The sequence below is a fragment of the Lampetra fluviatilis genome, chromosome 5 (assembly GCF_964198595.1).
Source record: "Lampetra fluviatilis chromosome 5, kcLamFluv1.1, whole genome shotgun sequence".
NCBI classification, from domain to species: Eukaryota; Metazoa; Chordata; class Hyperoartia; order Petromyzontiformes; family Petromyzontidae; genus Lampetra; species Lampetra fluviatilis.
In genome coordinates, this window is record NC_136279.1 from 17,884,966 (window position 1) to 17,905,324 (window position 20,359).

Below are 20,359 nucleotides of genomic sequence, written 5' to 3' on the forward strand. Positions count from 1 at the left end.
CCTCCTGGTTCCACCAGCCCACAGGGGATTATTGTATCCGTCCGTCCTTCGTGAATCCAAAAATGGGAGGGGTGGGGCTGGGTGGAGAGGGGAGGGTGGGGAGGGGGCTGGGTGGGGAGGTGATGGGAGGGGAGGGTGGGGAGGGGCTGAGTGGGAAGGGTGGGGCTGGGTGGGGGGTGGGAGGGGTGGGGCTGGGCGGGGAGGGGCTGGTCACCCCGTGGTGCCCTTATAAAACTCAACGTTTAACCTACTCACGCCGGCTTGTGCCCGTCCTCACAGTCGGGAATATTTGCGGAATATACCACGCCGCCGTTGACCCTGGCCATTGACCGAGCATCCCCAACGTTCCTACCAGCTCCCTCCGCAGGAACGTGTTCTGTACCACATCAGTCCATCTCTCCTCCAGCCCGTGCTGCGCCCGTTTAGCCCGCTATCCGGCCAAACAGAAGCTATTTGGGCATGCGGTTGCTGGGCATGCAAGCTACGTAATCCATTCAACGCAGCCTTGCCTGCCGGAGGAGCTCACTGATGGGAATTTACCCAGATCTTTCAAGGATGTGTGAGCTCATGACACAATCCAGCCTGGTTAAACCCTGGATGGGTCGTTGGTAGGCCATCATGAATGTGTTCCTTCAAAGGGGGTCCATGTTTCGCAAGCATAGAGAAGGGAGGCCATAACTGTGGCCTAGAAGACCTGAAGCTTTGTGTGGAGCGACAGACAATGTAGCTTCCACACAGCAGCGTATCGCAGCTGATGACAAGATAATGCCCGCTCGACTGATTTGGAGATTGACCTCCGCTTCCAAACCGGACCTGTGCATAAAAGCACACTGCCCAGGTTTGAAAACTGCCCTATGACTCATATAGGGAGTTGGATGACACAAAGTACCCAGGAAAGGGCTTAGTTTTGGTGGAGTTGATCGGCCACTCCAGGTTCAGCAGTAAAGCCTCCAACTCCTCAGAGTGAGCAACAACTACCAGATCATCAGCATTCATAACATGATCGTCCAATAGGGAGCCATCTCTTGACCGCACTCGGGTATCGATCTGCCTGCCTCCCATTGTATCTGTACCAAAAAGAAATTCCTTTGGTACAGCCATGGAAAGGCTTCTCGAACTACATGGTTAAAAAAAATGTTAAATAATATAGCACCCCAAGGAGAACGTTCTGACCCACCAAAAAAGAGCTTTATAGTTCATCGGATTTCTCTAGCATAAATAAATATTTCTCCTGTATAAATATTCAGATTTTGAACAGAGAATGGATGTGACTCCAGACCACGCCCAGCCCAACAGGGACGGGGCCTCGTGTATAACCCCGCCCATTTCGTATGACGTCATACGCAGATGGATGAAATTTCGGTTAGAATATAGCATTCGTGTGTACGCTATGACGTTTTACATTACACTGATCGCCCCACATATGTACGTGATGACGTAATTACGTTTGAAGTGAAATTGCGTTGTGAAACGTGCTCACGTGTGTGCGTGATAACATAATTATGCTTTCTTTTCACTTGTTTTGGAAATTGATCCATTCCCAAAGGGTAAAAGGTCGAGCACATATTTCGCAAAACAAAGCGCATAAAAACAGTAAATACGTTGTCGTTTTTATTTTCATCCATTATATTTCACAGGTTGGAGGCCATCCATAAATGACGTCACGCACCTAGGGGGGGGGGGTCAGAAATTTATGACGATGTGTGACGAGGGGGGGGGGTGAGAAATGTGACGTCACATCAAAATGCGCAACTTTAAATACATATAGACAACACGTTCTACTTGATTAAATATACTTTTGATAAATGTTTTCTCCTACAACATCAGAATGCAACCCCACATTAAATATGCACTACAATGATAATAGTTTAAAGCGATTTGATGCATGTTATATTTTGAGGGGGGGGGGGGGCAGAGCTTTGTGACGTCATATTTGAGGGGGGGTTCTGACTTTTTGTGACGCCGTGTAACGAGGGGGGGGGGGGGTCAAAAATCGTCCAAAATCGCGTGACGTCATTTATGGACGGCCCCTTGTACCTTTTTTGGGGTCTGCACATTTTCTACTGTTAACCTACCTCTGTTTATGAAAGCTGTGCAGTTTACTGTAAAACAAGTTCAACACAAAGAACAGTACCAGATATCGGTAGAAATCGATGTTTGCCACCCGAACACAGATGTCAAGTCCCTGGACAGGAAACAACCCTCGTGGATGGGTGGCTGAGTGGGTTGATTAAGTGGGTGAATTATCGAGTGACTTTGCAAATTAATTCGTGAATCAATGCGCCAGGGAGTGGGTGTGAGTGAGTGGGTAATGTGTTACCCACCTTTTGCAAAGGGGGCCATCCATAAAATGACGTCACGCGATTTTGGACAATTTTTGACCCCCCCCCCCGAGTCACACGGCGTCACAAAAAGTCAGACCCCCCTCAAATATGGACGTCACAAAGCTCTGCCCCCCCCCCCCCCAAAACGATTTAAACTATTGTCATTGTAGTGCGTATTTAATGTAGCGCTGCACTCTGATGTTGTAGGAGAAAACATTTATTAAAAAGTCTATTTACTGGTAATTAAGTAGAACGTGTTGTTTATATTTATTTAAAGTTGCGCATTTTGATGTGACGTCACATTTCTCAACACACCCCCCCTCGTCACATATCGTCACAAATGTCTGACCCCCCCCTAAGTGCGTGACGTCATTTATGGACGGGCCCCAAAGACTATCAAAACTACGCGGTGCCGAGCACAATGCTGTCCTGCAGTTCAACACAATGCCACCAGATCTCGGTAGAATGTCTACCATCCGAATACAAACGCCAGCACCCAACCACAGAGGTGACAACCCACCACACACAGCATGGAGCAAAGTCTAGGTTTTGTCACCGTTGTTCCTTCAATTCATCTATCATCACCGGTCTCAAGACGAGGTGGTTGGGGCAACGTGTTGGCCAGCTCTGGTTGTGATCTCCATCCACCTTGCTCGGCCCTCAATCTCACTGATCGGCTGGTTTTAGTTTAAGCCCGTTAGGATGCGACATTCTGCATCTAAGGTTTGGATAGTTTTCTGCATCTATTGATACACCCAAATAACTGCAGTTTTCCTTGCGTAACGTTGACTACAAGATCTATGTGGACTGGATGATATAATTGTGCCCCGTAACATATTCATTGTGCGCTGTTCATAGCATTCATTGCCAAATAGTGTATAAAAGGTGATCCCTCAATGTGCAGTTGCTCATTTCGAGATACGCGATACTGGTTCTCGTTTGTGTCAATGCCACTTTCAATGGAATGTGTCAGTGGGCTCCCACATGACCAAATTAAAATAACTGAATGAACCTAAGCTCCAGACAATATTTTAAACTAAAATGTTTATTTTAGCAGGTAAGGCCCACTGAGCTATTTAGCTCTTTTTCAAAAACGATCTGCCCACAGATAGCACAACGAATTTGCATATCACATTGAAATATATAACGACCAAATACTCTAAATTACATGTCTGATTCTAAATGTGGAGGGAAAAAACCCAGAGGATCCGGAGAAGAATCCACGCGACCGCGGGGAAAGAGAGCCATGCAAACTCCAAATATACAGGCGTCAGGGTCGGGATCGAACCCACGAACGCCTGTATACCAGGCGAGGTAGTCAACATCTCTCGCAACCGCCGTACCTCCAGAAAAGGATTTAACCTCCAGGAACCCGATGGCTACTTCTGGACCTCCCGTCGCTGTCGTCAAGAGATCTCATATATGCACGTTCAACACAACCAGTTTATTCAGTCAGTGGCACGAAACAACAACACGTTAAAAAAATAACGATTACATTGAGAAATTATTTTTAAAGATAACATCACGATCCAAACACTCGGACCCCTGTTTTGCTCGCTTCCCTTCCCCCGGCCCCACATTGGCAAACAATTCGAGCTTATTCTGCTGTCCACTAATCTCACAATGGATAAATAAATACATTCATCTTCTCTGTTCTCGAAAAACGTATCCACGGGTTTGGAGAAACAGTGCCTCACGGACACCCTGTAACTCGAGACGACCTTCGTCTCTATCGATACCCATTCCTCCTCACCTATCTCTCTCCATCCGTAGTCTCCACTTCTCCCTCTCTCACCTCGTTTTTTTTTACGTTTCCATTTCTCTCGTCCTCCCTTTGTCCACCTCCAATGTTTTGTATTTATTCTATCTCGCATTCACTCTTCTATTACACATTTCATGCACGCACGCCGTTGACCTTCACTTCTACTCGCCTCTCGCTCTGCCTGTTCCACTCTCTCTTCCATTATCTCCAAGTTCGTCGGTCGCTCTCGACGTTTTCCTCCTCCACCGCCTCTCTCTCTGCCTCTCCATCTCCGCCTCTCTCTCTCTCCATCTCCCTCTTCCATCCTTCCCAACCATTTCCCCCTCCCCAATCTCTGCGTCCCCCCCCCCCCGTCCTTCTGTGTCGTGTTCACGCGAGGAGCACATTCAGTGGTGAAACACAACACACTGTGACGACATGTTGAAACACAACACCCCCCGTTCCCCCACCGCCGCTCCACACACCTAACCCATATTCACCATACTAACCCTCACCCACACACTCGGGGCACGAGTTAACATCTACCTGGGGCCAAGCTCCAGGATTAAACAGAGGGATTAAAGACAACCCGAGAAAAAAAACACAATCAGATCTTCACTAGTAGCTACACACCTGGGCTGTGTCCCGGACTGTTTCCGCGTGAGTGTGGGGTGCTGTTAACTGATTAAACGACCTTTATGGTGACTTTCACATCGAGTGCTCGTGATGCAGGTGGTGCAGCGACACTAAACAGTACACAACGATTTACAACACTGTTTGAAATTGATGAAAGCGTCTAATCACAGCAACTGAAACCTGGATACAAAGCGATTTCTTTAAGAAACTGAGATGACACGTGAGCATACTACCCTAGCAACTTTTTAAAAAAAATGTGAATTAACAAAGCTTCAAAACTCGCGTTGGATATAGCCCAGGAAGCACAGCCCACATGTGTGTATCAGATATCTCGAGGATAAGAGGCGTTTGTTTTCTGGGTTTTTGTCTTCAGCCAAGCTGGCTAACGGGTCACATGGATGAAGCCCCATGGGGCTGTGAAGACTGAAATACCAGTGTTTTCTGCTTTTGTGGTTTTCTTTGCTGAAAAATAAGTATACTGTAATATAAGAAGAGTCTATACAGCTCGCAACACTTGAGCTGCAGCTTGCGACTGGAAGTGTGTTTCCGTTGCCGCACAACAGGGGAGTCGGTTGCAGGAGTTTGTGGGTCGCACACAAGGGGGGGAAAGCAAAGGCTGGAATGACAGTAATTGCATGAAAGCAAATTAAATAAATTTAATTAAATCAATAAAACCAACGTGGTCCGTTGAAGGATTCTCGAAATATGATCACTAAAGGTATTCAATTAAGGCTGCTGCCACTCTACAATGCAGCCTAAAGCCACTTCCATAAATTGTGAAGACAGTAGATTATTTTCCCAAAACCTTTGTCTTTCAAAGGCAATCTAAGGGGAACGCTCACGTAAGCCGTTTTAAGTAATAGCTACAAGATCCCAAGTGATTACTTGGTTCGACTCTTTTTATTCTAATTTATATTGGAAATCCTTACGGAGCCTAAACTACTTTATTCAGGCGCAACCGTGCATTGGAAGGTTTGGTTTATTCCTTTAGGGGCTTAAAGGAAATTGAAATACCCAGAAAAAACACAAATCCCACACGAAGGGGGTAATAATACTCAAACCTCCAATCACTTGGGGATTCAATAATCCACTGCTATACTTGAATCTCTTGGGCTCCCTCGCAGCTCGGGGAAGTGCAAATCTGCATGATCCACAAACCCTGCCCAAAGTTCTGGATCACGAGCTTGTGCCATCACGCCCAGGCTACAAATCTGAGCCGCGCAAATACTCGGGAATGCCCCTTTAATGACAAGGGAGGAAGCGGTGAAGGGGAAACACACTTCGAGATGCAAGAGCAGCTTGGTGTTCTCGGTCGGCACCTGTTGCTCGCTGGTGGAGAAGTCTCCGCTGGCCAGATGAACCCCCATTCGGCCAGAGAGACTAAACCCCACCCAATTCAAATTTGGTCCCAGGTGGAAATAAAAACAAACAAAAATATTATATTTCTAATACTTAATCTAGTTATTCCTTCTGCTGGTATATAATATAATACATTAGTAATTTAATATATTATTTGATGCTTGCTGTGCTGTGAGGTTGGTAGTAAAGGTCTAAGGCTGTAAGATAATTCGTCTTTTTTTATATCCGTGACAGCCTGAGGCTCAAGGAGTATTTTAAGGAGGCTCCTGCATGAAGTTGTGTCGACCACTTCATTTTTAAGCACATTTTCACGACTGGGCTCAAAAGATGACTGCCCGGAGAAAACCCAAGGACACGATAAGAGAACGCATACAAAATATACGTAGAAGCGGCGTTGCCGGATTGAGACCCGTGACGTAGTGTCCCCGGCGAGGCGCGGACAGTCCACGGCAGTTACAGATTATGACGTAATAACACGCGATCTAATTGCGCAATCACAGTGATACGCGTGATACATGACAACCCCGCGACGTCACTTGATTAGTCACAAACATCAAATGTGATTTCGTTGACGTTTATGATTAATGACGTTGACGTCATCGCGTGAACTTTACGTCATTGGGGCGATTGAGGCCACGGTGACGTGGCGATGTGAATATTTTGAGACTTGGCCCATGTGCAGATGTTGACACGGCTGTATCGTCACGTTACACACGCGACTATTTACGGTAGAGGAATGTAATACTATGAGAATAGGTTTTACCCTTTCTGGCAATAAAAATAGGTGTTAAGATTTGTATTTAAAGCTTTCGTGACTGCAGGGATTCATATTCTTGGTTCTTTCGGTAAAGGCACGTAGAAGGGAAATAATAAAATAATAAACAAAAAATATTATTTCCCTTCTACGTGACTTTACCGAAAGAACCAAGAATATAGGTGTTAAGATGTTAAAACACCAAACTGAAACATTTTACAAGGAATCACGTCTGCATTACCCATATATTACCAGAAATGTGTGGTTAATGCAGACATGATTCCTTCCAAAAAGTTTAAGTTTGGTGTTTTAACATCTTAATACCTGTTTTATTGCCAGAAAGGGTAAAACCTATTCTGATATTTTGATACCGGCAAGGGAGGTCCCATGATAATGCAATACTGTAACTTTGTTATTATATTTCCCGTTTCAATCCGTTAACCTTTGCACGTGTATTTAATGGGATTCATCTGTCCAGACATGCCCTGCTGGGAATACAATTGCCCTTCTTCCTAAAAAAGGGCAATTGCCCGAAACGTCGCCTATTATATACTTTTTCTTTTTGGGAAGTGTTTTTGGCAAATGTGTTGAGGGGCCGTCCATAAATGACGTCACGCGATTTTGGACGATTTTTGACCCCCCCCCCCCATCGTCACAGGGCGTCACAAAAAGTCAGACCCCCCCTCAAATATGACGTCACAAAGCTCTGCCCCCCCTCAAATAAACCATGCTTCAAATCGCTTTAAACTATTGTCATTGTAGTGCGTATTTAATGTGCCGCTGCACTCTGATGTTGCAGGAGAAAACATTTATTAAAACGTCTATTTAATTAAGTAGACCCTGTTGTCTATATTTATTTAAAGTTGCGCATTTTGATGTGACGTCACATTTCTCAAACCCCCCCCTCGTCACAAATGTTTGACCTCCCCCCCCCTAGGTGCGTGACGTCATTTATGGACGGCCCCTGAGTTGTGCACCAGACAACAACAAATGCAAATACAGTACAAAGGTTCCCTCTCCTGGTTGAATGAAGATTGAGACATACATTAGTACTAAAGTATGTCTCTATAAGACATACATTAGTACTAAAGTATGTCTCTATAAGTATGTCTCAATAAAAAACACATTATCAACCACACGTTATCTGCCCGAGCCAATGATGGATATTCCACATTCCCATGACGGAAGCTAGTATATTCTTCAGACAAAACACATTCGCGTTGCGTTCTCCCAAATAAACTACACATTCAACCAGGGCTTAATTTATACCGGTGATGTCAAGGACACGGCTACGTAAAATGTCAATTTAAGATTCCAAGAACACAGGATGAGATGTTACTATCCTTTGTGCAAGCACTTCCAAGAGTTCATGAACAGTGAGCCTGGTGAAATTTGGGGAGCGCGTCGTCAGTAGTGTATTCAACAATTACAAAACCGCCCCTGTATCACCCGAGTTAGCCACCCAGTAAACATGGAACTTTTGGTTGAACCACATGCCAACAACGTTGCATGTTTATTGGGTAAGTTGATCAAGCTGCTCATGGTAATTGGCACAGCTGATCATGATGATGATATAATTGAAGATGCTGCCTATTATTTAGCCAACTTCTTGTTTTAATAAATGTGATATGAATAAAGGCTATTTCCCAAAACGTCGCCTCATAATTTTCCTTTAAAGGCCAGTGTTATATCAATGAACGTGCCAAGTTTTGTGTGATTTGTGCTTGTCCATCACTGCTGATGCAATTGCTGAAAACTGATTACGATGCTGCAAAAGCAATGTATTTTCTAATGGCAATTATGATTTTGCGAATGTAGCTGCTTCTGCCGATTATATTTGGTCTTGATGATGACGATGTTGATTCTGATTATATGGTATAAGGGCTGCGGCTACCAACAAAAGGCACGATTCCAGTTTTAATATTAAAGGGTCAAGAAACTTCTTCAAATGAGCGAGGTTATAAGAACTAGGGATACCCAGACGAAGAGCGGCATGGGGTGGAATGCGTGTGGGTGGCTCTCCCCTAGGTGCAATCGGCCTCAAAATGAGAACGACCTTCAGCGTTGATGTATTTACGTATCAATGTGAGTAGTGTGTGTTTAAATGTATGGGTGCGTGTGTCGGGGGAGTTTGAGATTAGAGAACTTCGCTACAAACCCAGAAATCCGAGTTCAATTCCCGCCCACGGCCAACACCAGTGACAATTATTTGAACCGGTCCTGGGCCTCCAAGAGGTCTACTCAGCCTTAAATGAGTGCCTGGTACCCTGTGTAAACATCAGCACTGGGGAGATTTACACGGAAAAAAACACCACCTACAATGGCATTGCACATAGTTTGCATAGCAACTAAGTTCAGCGAACAGTGGAACAACGCGCGTGTCCATAATTAATATCTCATTCGAGAACCAAACATCCCATCTCCTGGCTTTGACATTCCTCGAAGAAACTGGCGGAATCATCAACCGCATCAGAACATGCATGAACAGCCCGATGCGCATATCTCCTTCATGAATGTGAAAGTCATGCCGACTGTGGGGCCAAGCAACCCCAAACTATTGACCATATAGTAATCCACGGTCGTCTTTTTCTCTCCTTCACGAACTCTCGTTGAAACCCTCTTGCCGTGGTGAACAGACCACGACAAGGGCTGGGAGTTCAGCTTTTGAGAGTATTGCTGCCATGCGCGAGAATGAAGCGCGACACAAATATACCGTTCGTTAACAACTCAATTTGACTTTTATTTCATTCTTTACAAAAGAAAAACCCGTGACTGGCAGAATCCTCACTTGGAAAACTTTACAGAATAAGGCGAACTGACCCCGTGTGTCAATTACGATCCTAGTTCAGCGATTGGTAAAGAATTGCAACTGCAAAATGAAATAACGGCGAACAATACAACTGTAATGCAAACATATAATTGACCCCATGGTCTGGACACGCTGCACCGAGACAGAGTTCAGGTTCATCTTCTTGGTTCTTTCGGAAAAGTCACGTAGAAGGGAAATAATAAAATAAGTAATCCTTAATGATTTATTTTAGTATTTCCCTTCTACGTGACTTTACCGAAAGAACCAAGAAGATGAATCCCTGCAGTCACGAAAGCTTTAAATCGAACAGAGTTCAGGTTGTGGCGGGGTCGCGACCTCAGGGCTCGCTCTCCTCGGGGGGTACCCCCGCTTCGCTGCCCGCGTCCCCGGGTGGCCCAACCGGTGGCCCACCCAGTGGCCCACCCAGTGGCCCAGCTGGCCCCTCTGGGGCCCGCACCGAGCGCCGCACGGCCCTGAGCAGACATTGCTGGAGCAGCGGGTAGAGACGCTGAGCGCCATCCACCACCTCCCGAACGGCCTCCCGCAAGACCTGCTCGTCCCACTCTCCCTGGCACACCAGGCCCGAGATCTGGTCCAGCGACGGCAGCAGGGCCACCGTCAGGCCCCCGTGCTGCTCCGCCTTGACCGAGGGGGCCCCCTCCCCCGGGGCCGGCTCCCCATACCGCCCGTACTCCTCTGCGGCGCTGGGGTCGAGCAGCAGCACGGCACCGGCTTGCCGCGCGGAGCAGCCCACGGCCAGGTCGTACATCTCGATGCCCGCGTCGGCGAGGGCGAGGGAGGCCGCCGTGACGGCCGCGCCGAGGGCCCCGCCGTCGTCCTCCAGCACCGTGACGAAGACGTCGATCTGCGCCTTGGGGTAGCGGTGGAGGCGCACGGCGGCCTCCAGGGCCTGCACCACGGCCAGGGCGGCCTCGCGCTCGTCGCCGCCGGGAGGCCGCGCCTCGCAGCGCCGCGCGCCCGCGAACGGCGCCACCCTGAAGTCGCAGTAGAGGCGGCCTCTCATACTGAAGTCTTCCCTGCGTAAAACCTCCCTGGGTCCGTGCACGGCGCACAGCACCTTGGTGTTCTTCGCCTCCACGTACGCAGAGCCCTTGGCCTGGCTCAGCAGCCCGGCACGCGCGAACGAGGCCCGCAGCTCGTCCGGAGCGCGCCCGTCGGCCCGCTTGCCTCGGCCGTCGAGCAGAGCCCGGGGGGCCGCAACGACTTGGGCCGCAGGAGCGCAGAAGAGAAGCGGCGACTGGGAGTCCTCGGGGCCCTGCAGCCTCCTCGTGTCGAAGGGCATCGTGAGAGTCTCGAGGCGAGCGGCTCAGCAGCTGCCAGGGGGGGTTGCAGGACGACGCGAGTGGGACGCGGAACCACGTGTTTGGTGGCGCGCAGTGGCACTGCTACACCACGTGGTGGCGCGCAGTGCCACTGCTACGCCACGTGGTGGCGCGCAGTGGCACTGCTACGCCACGTGGTAGCGCTCTGCGAGCTGAGGATTTCGTAAAGTCACGTATAGGATAAAATAATAAATTAAATACAGTAATAGCATACGACGTTTCGATTGCAACACAAGCAATCATCATCAGGTTGCTTGTGTTGCAATCGAAACGTCGTATGCTATTATTTAATTTATTTATTTTTCTTTATACGTGACTTTACCGAAAGAGCCATAGAGTAATTCCTGCAGTCACGAAAGCTCTAAAATTAAGACTGAGGATTCCGATCTGCAGAGTGGTAAGCCGAATTCTTCGAAGTGGAAGAAGAACATCGCCACAAACGACATTGAGACGATGACAATATAAGGATGGGGTTTTACCCGTTTTGGCAATAAAACAGTTGCGTTAAGATGTTCGAACACCAAATCGATGCCTTTTGCAAGGCATCCAGGCTGCATTAACCACACGTACTTGTGACAAAACATGCAAATAAACGTGCTCTAATAATATATATGCGTTGGCTTTGAGACTGATTGGCCTACACCAGAGACTACCTTCTGTATCCCCTTGTCTTGCCAGAGTCAGACCAGAGAACGCCAACAGGCAAACAGTACAAAGATAATGCAAGTATCGGAGCCCTTATAGCTCGGATCTGTAACTGTTTCAATACTTGGGGTAGCGGTGGAGATATTTGGATAGTAGCCAGATACGTCCTTATATCTCCCTGGTCTCTGTGTGTGATATAAAGAAGGGACATTGCCCGAAACGTCACCGATTACAAACGTTTAGTTATTTTTTTATACCATAATTATTAACAAATGTATTCAGTTGTTTTGTTATTTGTGGTTGTGCACCACTGCCAACGCAATTATCACCAAATAATGTATTTCAAGCCAATGCATTTCACGAGCCAGTGGGGGGTGGCACGTGCCCCCCCCCCACTGATCCGATCAAAATCCCTAATTTCGATCGGATCATTGGGGTGTATTAGTAATAAATCGGCATTTTGCGACCCCCACTAATATGTGTAGCATATTACGTGCCAGGGACTCTATGAGATGGTAGGACAATAGTCTGAGTCCATAATTGGCAATAAGTAACGACAAAGCTGTTATAAGTGACTCAGAATTGTGCGTAGTTGCGTATACAGTCCACGACTTCCCTGAAGACATTCACCTTCAGCGAGCGCGATTCCGATCACAATGCGGTTCGAATTCGACCATCGATCGATGGCTGAGCCATCGCCGCACACGCGTCCAATACAAAGCAAGGGACAATTCCTTACTTAGGAACAACTCCTCTATCATTTTTCATTGCTGGAGGGGTTGCCCCCCCTACCTGAAAATATTGGCTCCGCCATTGGTACCAATTATTTTATATATCAGACTCATCCAGGATGTAAATGTAGGTCGCGGAGTTTTTTTGTTTTTGAAAAAGGTATTCTAATAATAATAACATCCAAACATTTCGTAATGTGCCGTTAAGGCGCGGAGACCGGTTATTCCTCTCTTGCAGCATCTAAGTCAACAAGAATGTTCCAACCTGTAATACAGGCACTTTATTCATGCAAAGTCTGACTGAATCTTCTGACGTGGCACTGTGAATCGAAACCGGTCCAGAGTTTGCTTGAATTTCAATCAATGCTGCTGAAAAGATTCAATCCTAGCAGGCCGCATGGTGAAGACCAGGGCTGAATTTCATCTGGAGCTGACCGGGACCGAGCTCTGGAAAATATTTCACATCCCCCTCCGATTATGACACCGGCAGAGGGGAGCGGTGGGTCTGGTGGATGAGGAGCCCTGGTGAAGGATGGCCAGTGATGATGATTTTCTTGTTTGTTGATGATGATTATGTTGGCAATGGTAAATAATGATGACGAAGGTTAATGATGGCTGTGAGTGATTATAAATACTGAACTATATTAAAAGATGAGCACATTGTTCTTTTTTAAGGATGATGACGATGTTATTATTGATTATGAATACTGTACAATGCTATTAATTCTTATACTCTACGATGTTACTAATGATGCTGATTAATACGATATTATTATAATTGATGACTACGATGTTACTAATGATGATTCAATTATCAATACGATGTTTTAAATTAAGATTAATACTACGTTACAAACGACGATTACGGATACGATGTTATTCATGATGATGATTAATGCGATGTTACTCAACATGATTACGAATACGATTATATTATTGATTATGAGTATCAATTACGGCGAAGGCTGATGATGCCCCCCCCCGTCCCCCCAAGGAAAGCGAGTGATCCCCACCCGTGACGTCACTGCGTACGTGCACGTGCGCACATCGCTCACATCCCCGCATCATCATCACCACCACCACCGTGCGTACAATTCCATATTCCCGCGACGAGGGCCAGGACGCCCGTACGATGGCCACCGATTGACGTGCCACAAAATGTTGATCATCGTCCAACGTATACAATTTTGAATTCGTATCGCGTCGAAAATGCGACCACATCCCGAGACGCTGTGCGGAAACGGTGGCCGTATTTGTGTAAGAGGGAGCCGCAATCATTGCAGAGGGAACGGATTGCCCTTGAAACCCATCTCTCCTATCGTAGCCACACCCTACCCCGACTGCCACTCCCTGCCCCCCCCCCCCGCTACGACCAGACCAACCCCAACCCCTATCACTACTATTTAGATTATTGGGCTGATTTAAATGTCCACATGAGCTATCATTTGCGGCCAGGTTGCTTTTGAAAAGGAAGCTAATATCTCAGTGGGCTTTACCTGGTAACATAAAGAAAGATCTAGTTTTATTTGTGTTTTTGAAAAGTTATTTGCTTACATTTTTTTGCGCTCTAATCGTGTTTTTGTATTGTTTGTTGTTGAAACGTTCTGACCCGCCCCTATCGGACACCTGTGAAAAAGGGCGTCATAGCTCATTGGATTCCTCCGGTATAAAATCCATATTCTGATTATATCACGACCCATATCACTATCCCTCTCACTACCCCGATCACTACTCCTGCTGGTATTTTCCCCAGCTACGATCCTTAACCACTGCAACCTGTTCTCCTATCACCACAACTACACCACACCATTTTTAATAACCTCACTCTTTATTTCAACCACTATGTTACGTGCAATTTTATAGATGTTGTAAAGCGCCTTGGAATAAAGCGCGACATAACTCCATATACGATAGCCTATTGAGTCTTGAATTAAAGATAATAAAACATATTTAATTATACTGGAGGGATCCGATTAGCTATAAAGCTCCTTTTATCACAGATGTCCAGTAGAAGGGAGTCAATAGCACGGTTTGTAGGTGGGAGAAACGGAGTTTCGGACCATTGGGTGCAGCAGAGGAAAAAGAAACGAGGCCGATTTTGATACCGCTAATACCATTCAGCCGCATATCCAATAAGTTATAATTTTAATCTTACCAGATCAGTGCCACTTACTCGCCCTCCTCTATCCGGCGAGTAATGCTAGTTACATGACAAAGCCAACAATTCCTCATCTGCAGCAGGAGCACACTTAATGTGCCCAGATATTCAGAGTTTAATTCGCTTCTGGTCTCACACACATACACGTTTACACGCGCACAAAGATGCTGGGACACGTGATGTTATCCAACCTGCATGTCACCCGACCTCCTTTGTCTCCCCAGTGCTTAATGTTTGCACGCCGTACAAGGTATACACATTTGAGGCTGCGTCGACCTAGGAGCGGCCCAAACACCCGGTTCAGATATCGCTCGCCCGTGCTGTTAGCCGAGGCCGGGAATCGAACTCAGGTTCATGTTACCAGGTCCGAAGCGCAATGATGCTCATCACTGCACCACCGCTCCGCGAGAGAATGCCCTACACACGAGACGCGCAGACTGAGTGGAGCCATGCGCACACAGATAAAGGCAAAGATCCCCCGTATAGCCTTCACGAACTGTTGGGGCAAGTGCTGTCAGCGAGCACCGCTGAAGGTCGGAACGGCACACGGTGGGGGGTAGGTGGCCAGCCAGCACCACGCCCGACCGCCTTTGTCTCTCACAGATAAAACACACACACATACGGACACATACACAATGACATTTACATACAGTACTGCATACACATACAAAGTTCCCCCTGTAACCATGACAGACAGCTTGGGCTAGTGCGGTGAGCGAAAACCTATTAGCGCGCACGATGAAGTGGTGTGGCGAGAAACCACTCCTGGTCATCTTTGTCTCCCCAGTGCTGTTTACATATCGCATCGGGTACTCATTCTAGGCTGAGTCGACCTAGGTTGAAACATACGTACACAAATACAGCCCCCCTATGTATACAGCAAGTGCTGTTAACCAGTAGCACCTACGAAAGCGTGCACGGCACACCACGCCCGACCGCCTTTGTCTCCCCAGTGGCGATGCTTATACATCTCACCAAGTACTCATTTGAGGTTAAGTCGACCTAGGGGAGGCCCAGATAATCGTCACCGGTGTTGGTGGTGGCAGTGAGCGAGAATCGACCTTGAATTGGCCACCGTCAGTGCGTATAGGCTGTGCGAGGCTTACTTTGGCAGCAGAGGGCAGTGTAGCCACACATTTCCCTCTTTTAAGTGGCCTGGATCGGTGGTAGCGCAGTGCGCTAACCACCTGCGCCACCGCTCCCTCACCACACAAAGCCCGTGTAGCCTCAATAGACTCTCGGGGCAAGTGCTGTTAGCGAGAAGCACTCATGAAGGCCGGCACGGCACACGAGGGGGTGGGTGGCCAGCAACCACGCCCGGCCGCCTTTGTCTCCCCAGTGGCGATGTTTACATATTGCGCCAGGTACTCGTTTGAGGCTGAGTCGACATAAGGGAGACCCAGCTACTGGTTCAGATGTCACCGGTGTTGGCCTGCGAGTGGGAATCCCACTCGGGGTAGCCGTGTTCGTAGCTCAGCGCGCTAACCACTGCGCCACTACTCCCTCGCAACACACCCCACCCCCACCGAGAGAATGACCTACAAACATGAGACGCACAGACTGGGAGGAGCCAGAACTTCAATTACACAAGCCAACACGCACGCCCACATCAACACACACACACATATACACAAAGGTGTCCCGGGTAGCCACACACAGCCTGTAGGGGAGAGTGCTGTTAGCGAGCACCTGTTAAGGGTTGGCACGGCGAACGACATTGGTGGGGGTGGACAAAGTCACGCCCGGCCGCTGTTGTCTCCCCCACCGTATCAGTGACTCATTTAAGGCTGGGTCGACCTAGGGGTGCCCTGCCAGGAACCGCTTCAGATAAACAACACCGTGTAAAGGTGAAATCGGCCTTGGTCAGGTATCGAACTGTGAAGGTTGGGTTGGTAGCGTACTGACGTGAGCAATTGCGCTATCACGACCCAACACGAACGCGTGGAACCACGTGCACGTGAGCATGTGTGGTTCGTATGGGGAGCGGTCGTGCAGTGGTTAGCGCACTGCGCTAAGAACCCGGCCACTTGAACTGCTGGGGCCTCCCCTAGGTCGACTCAGCCTTAAATGAGTACTTGGTGCGTTGTGTAAATATCAGGATTGGGGAGACAAAGGCGGTCGGGCGGGCGTCGGTCTGCCCCACCTTATAACCTCGCGTTTCGTATCGTGCCGGATTTAATAGGTGCAAGCTTACAGCACTCGCCCCAACAGTGTTCAAGGCTATACGGGGGATTTTTGTGGTTGGTGTGTACGTGCAGTGATGTTGCTCGGGCCATTGGGAGCCACAAGCAGCCATTACTTGTGGAGCCTCCCCTTTCATTTTACAACCTCCCATTGAAATGACAGAAAGCGATTTAGCCAAAAACTAGAGTTCTAGCGAGATTCAAGAAGAGATGCGTACTGACAGATTCGACGTAAATGTAGTGGGATCACAGAGATGTACAGGGTGGTCTCGATGTATTGTGACCCTCCGTTTAATTATTTAAAACGTAATATTTTAAGCATAAATGAATATACAAAGAAAAACAAATAGGGGTCGATTAATTGGTGGCGGTGGGGGCACAAGACATCTGGATCACCCTTTAGACAAGAGACGAAGATGTCGTGAGATAAGAGATGCATAGACAAGATAAGGGATAATAATTATGCTTTTTCATATGTTAATTTAATTACGTGTATTAGGATCTGAATTCCAGCTGATATTTTTTATTCACGATTCCGCCGGACCCATTGATCTTCTCGGGGCCATGCGCATTTTGTTGGTTGATTTGCTTCACGCCACGCGTCGCGACTGTCTGCTGTGTACGTGCGAACACTCCCAACACGTGCGCGCACACGTACACAGCTCGTAGGGGGAGCAGTGCACAATGCGCAATTGTGTGCCGCGGGCACCTCGGCCACCCTGGGTCCGATTCCGAGCCACCGCTATCATCAGATCAGTCGTGATATCAGTTCAAGTTCATTGATTAGGTATAGCCCTGTGAGCCATTCGGCTCTTGAATCGGGTGCAACCGCAACAAACAAAAAACAAAAACATGAACAAAAAAACATCTTAAAGTGAATATGTGACTAAGTGCAAACAGAAAATCCAAGAAAAGACAGCAAAATATTGCAGAAAAAAACACCGTACACCAACGCTGTGTGCAAAAATCCCAGTGGGATGCAAGTCAAACAACAACAACAGCCTGTACAACATGGTGCGGCGTGTAAACATCAACACTCGGGGAGACTGGGGCGGCCGGGCGTTGGCGTTGACCATGCGACCCCAGTGCTCGCCTCAATCATTCGTATTGGCTGATGTGGATGCAGAGCAACAACTACAATTTCACATTCAGGTGATCAAGCCATAGGACCGCGTCTGGAGCAACCGGAGTGGCATCGCCGTGATGTCTCCTTCGTATTTGAGGATCGGGGCATTGCGTCGTTATACGTTGCCCGCTCCGTTCTGGATGACCACAGTTGCACACTACTGGAGAAGATGTTGTTTCTTTCACTTGCCATTTGCGCATCAGGTGTCCGCATCTACTGCCACGGTTTGTGCAGTGGATGCGATTTAGGATGGACCGTGAGCTATGTGCAGGATCAAACCCAGGCAAGGGAATCAACGTAACAGGCGCTCACTAACGGCCCTTTTCCCAGAACTTTGCGAAAGTTTATACGGGATGATCTTTGCTCTTTTGCCGGTCAATGTGAACGCGTATTTCCTGTGCGTGGGTGTGAACGCGGTCGCGTACACGTGCTTGGTGAGTGTTGCCAACAACATCTGCGTGAGTAATCGTGAGTTGTATTACAGGGAATCACAGATCATCCAAGTTTCCTAGAGTTATGGTTCGAACACGACCCCCCTTTATTTAACCCCCCCCACCGCCGAACGCAGCTGTTTTAAAAGTCGCTCTTCACAATCGTGTTTGTTTTGTTTGAATTATCTTGAGCAAGAAGATCAAGTACGTGTACCGTATTCTCCCCCAGTGTAAGACGCTCTGGAAATTGAGCGATGTGTCAATAAGACGCGTGTCAATACAATTGATACAATTATGTTCATAAAGACACACACACACCTACCACACACACACACAAGGGATTGTAATAGGCACCCCCTAACGTTTGCTTTAAAATACAGAGAGGTGGGAAAGAAAAGTGGCCTCATAATTCAGAGAATGCTGCATGTACTGTATAGTTGTTCTTATAGTAACGGACTACATTTGAATTCCATTTTACTGACGTCTGAAATACATGCTCATATTGTGCCCGCACTAAAATACCCGAATACAAACCAGGAAAGGACATCGTGTGGAGAAGTGCCGCTAGCTGGCGCCTATTAAGGTCAACACTTTACACGTGGACACGCGCGAGATAGGGGTGCAAGCAGAGAGTGGTGGGTCCGGTTAAAAACCCCACTAACGCCTCCGTCTCACCCACCCAGTTCTGATGCTCACACACACGACCACAAAAAGACTACGCCACCACTTTACAATTGTACAATTAGATCGAGTTAACCTCGGAGATGGGCAAGTTGACTCAGATTGCAACTTGGCACACGTATACACGCTACACGTATACAAACACGTGCTGTTGTATGTCTATACAATTAAGTGTTGTTAGCAAGGATGAAAGCCGACACGCCATGAGAGATGGTGGTGGGTTGGCCAGAGCCACGCCCGACCGCTTTTGTCTCCCAAGTGCTGATGTTTTACACACCGCACCAGATTCTCATTTATGGCCGAGTCTACCTAGGGTAGGCACAGGACCGGTTCAAATATTCTTCACTGTTGTTGACCGTGAGCGGGAATTGAACTCCTGTTGCTAACCATAACACCACCATATAACTATAGGACGGGCAATCCTAGACTTATGAACATTATTCGTTCCTGAGACTCGTTCCTAAATCAAACGGTTCGTAAGTATACAGTGTATTGTACACACACACCGGTACGTGTGTATGTGCACGTGTGCAACACGTATGCTGGGTACGTATTTTGCCATATGCGTATATTTTAATAGTGTGCCACTAAATCTGTTACCGTGTTTACAGATCATAGGCCGATGTGGTTTTGCTCAGAACTTTAACAATCGTACGTCGAATAATATCATGATTATTACAGACTGTAGTATTGATTTGCGTCATATATATCACCAGGAGAAAGCCCTGTAATGAGATTTGGCACGCGATAACAAATCGATCAAAATGACAGATTCATACGTGCTTGTATGTGAATTTACAGGTACGTGATTATGTCTACACAGTCCTTATTTCAATCCACTGCTTGTTGAGAGTTTTCGACCCCAGGTCCTTGCGGGGGTGGGTCATGGGGGTTGTTTGACCATACTTGACCACGCCGATCATTGTGGGTTTGGTGGAGTGTACAGGTTGTCCACAGAGTCCCTTTGCACGATGAGGGAGGGGGCTCTGGTGCGCATTATGCCCTCGCAGTTATGGGATCTTTGAGTTGGGATTTCAGTAGACGATGGATCGATAATTCCTTTTGGAGAATTATCAAGAAGAGTGTCTCACGTTTGACATGTATAAATACTGTATTGAGGAACTCACAACAGCTATCCGGAACTGCGTTGTGTAATACGCAGCCATCCACTTGGAGGAAATGGTCAAGAAGAATTTGGGCACGATGTCAGCTGCGTACTGAGAATAGATGGCAGCACACGGAGCTGTTCGAACGGAATTTTTCATTATATTTTGTTCATGCAAAACATGGCTACTTTGTAGCCATCCTGTGTATTATGATGTCTCTATGGGAATCACTCGGCCTCTAGAGGCTCCCATACGCGCATGCAGCATCACAATGTCGTGAATCGGATTCTGGCGCAGACTCGAGCTCATGCATCGTTCGTAAAGAAAATCGT

The 20,359-nt window shown here is 47.5% G+C and overlaps 1 protein-coding gene across 1 annotated transcript; it reads right to left on the reverse strand.

Annotated features, from left to right (window-relative positions):
- Window positions 1-9,533: 9,533 nt before the first annotated feature.
- EXOSC6 (exosome component 6) lies at window positions 9,534-11,073 on the reverse strand. The gene has a single exon (XM_078856219.1). It carries the CDS (start codon window positions 10,924-10,926, stop codon window positions 9,961-9,963), a length of 966 nt encoding a protein of 321 aa, XP_078712345.1. The 5' UTR covers window positions 10,927-11,073; the 3' UTR covers window positions 9,534-9,960.
- Window positions 11,074-20,359: the final 9,286 nt, after the last annotated feature.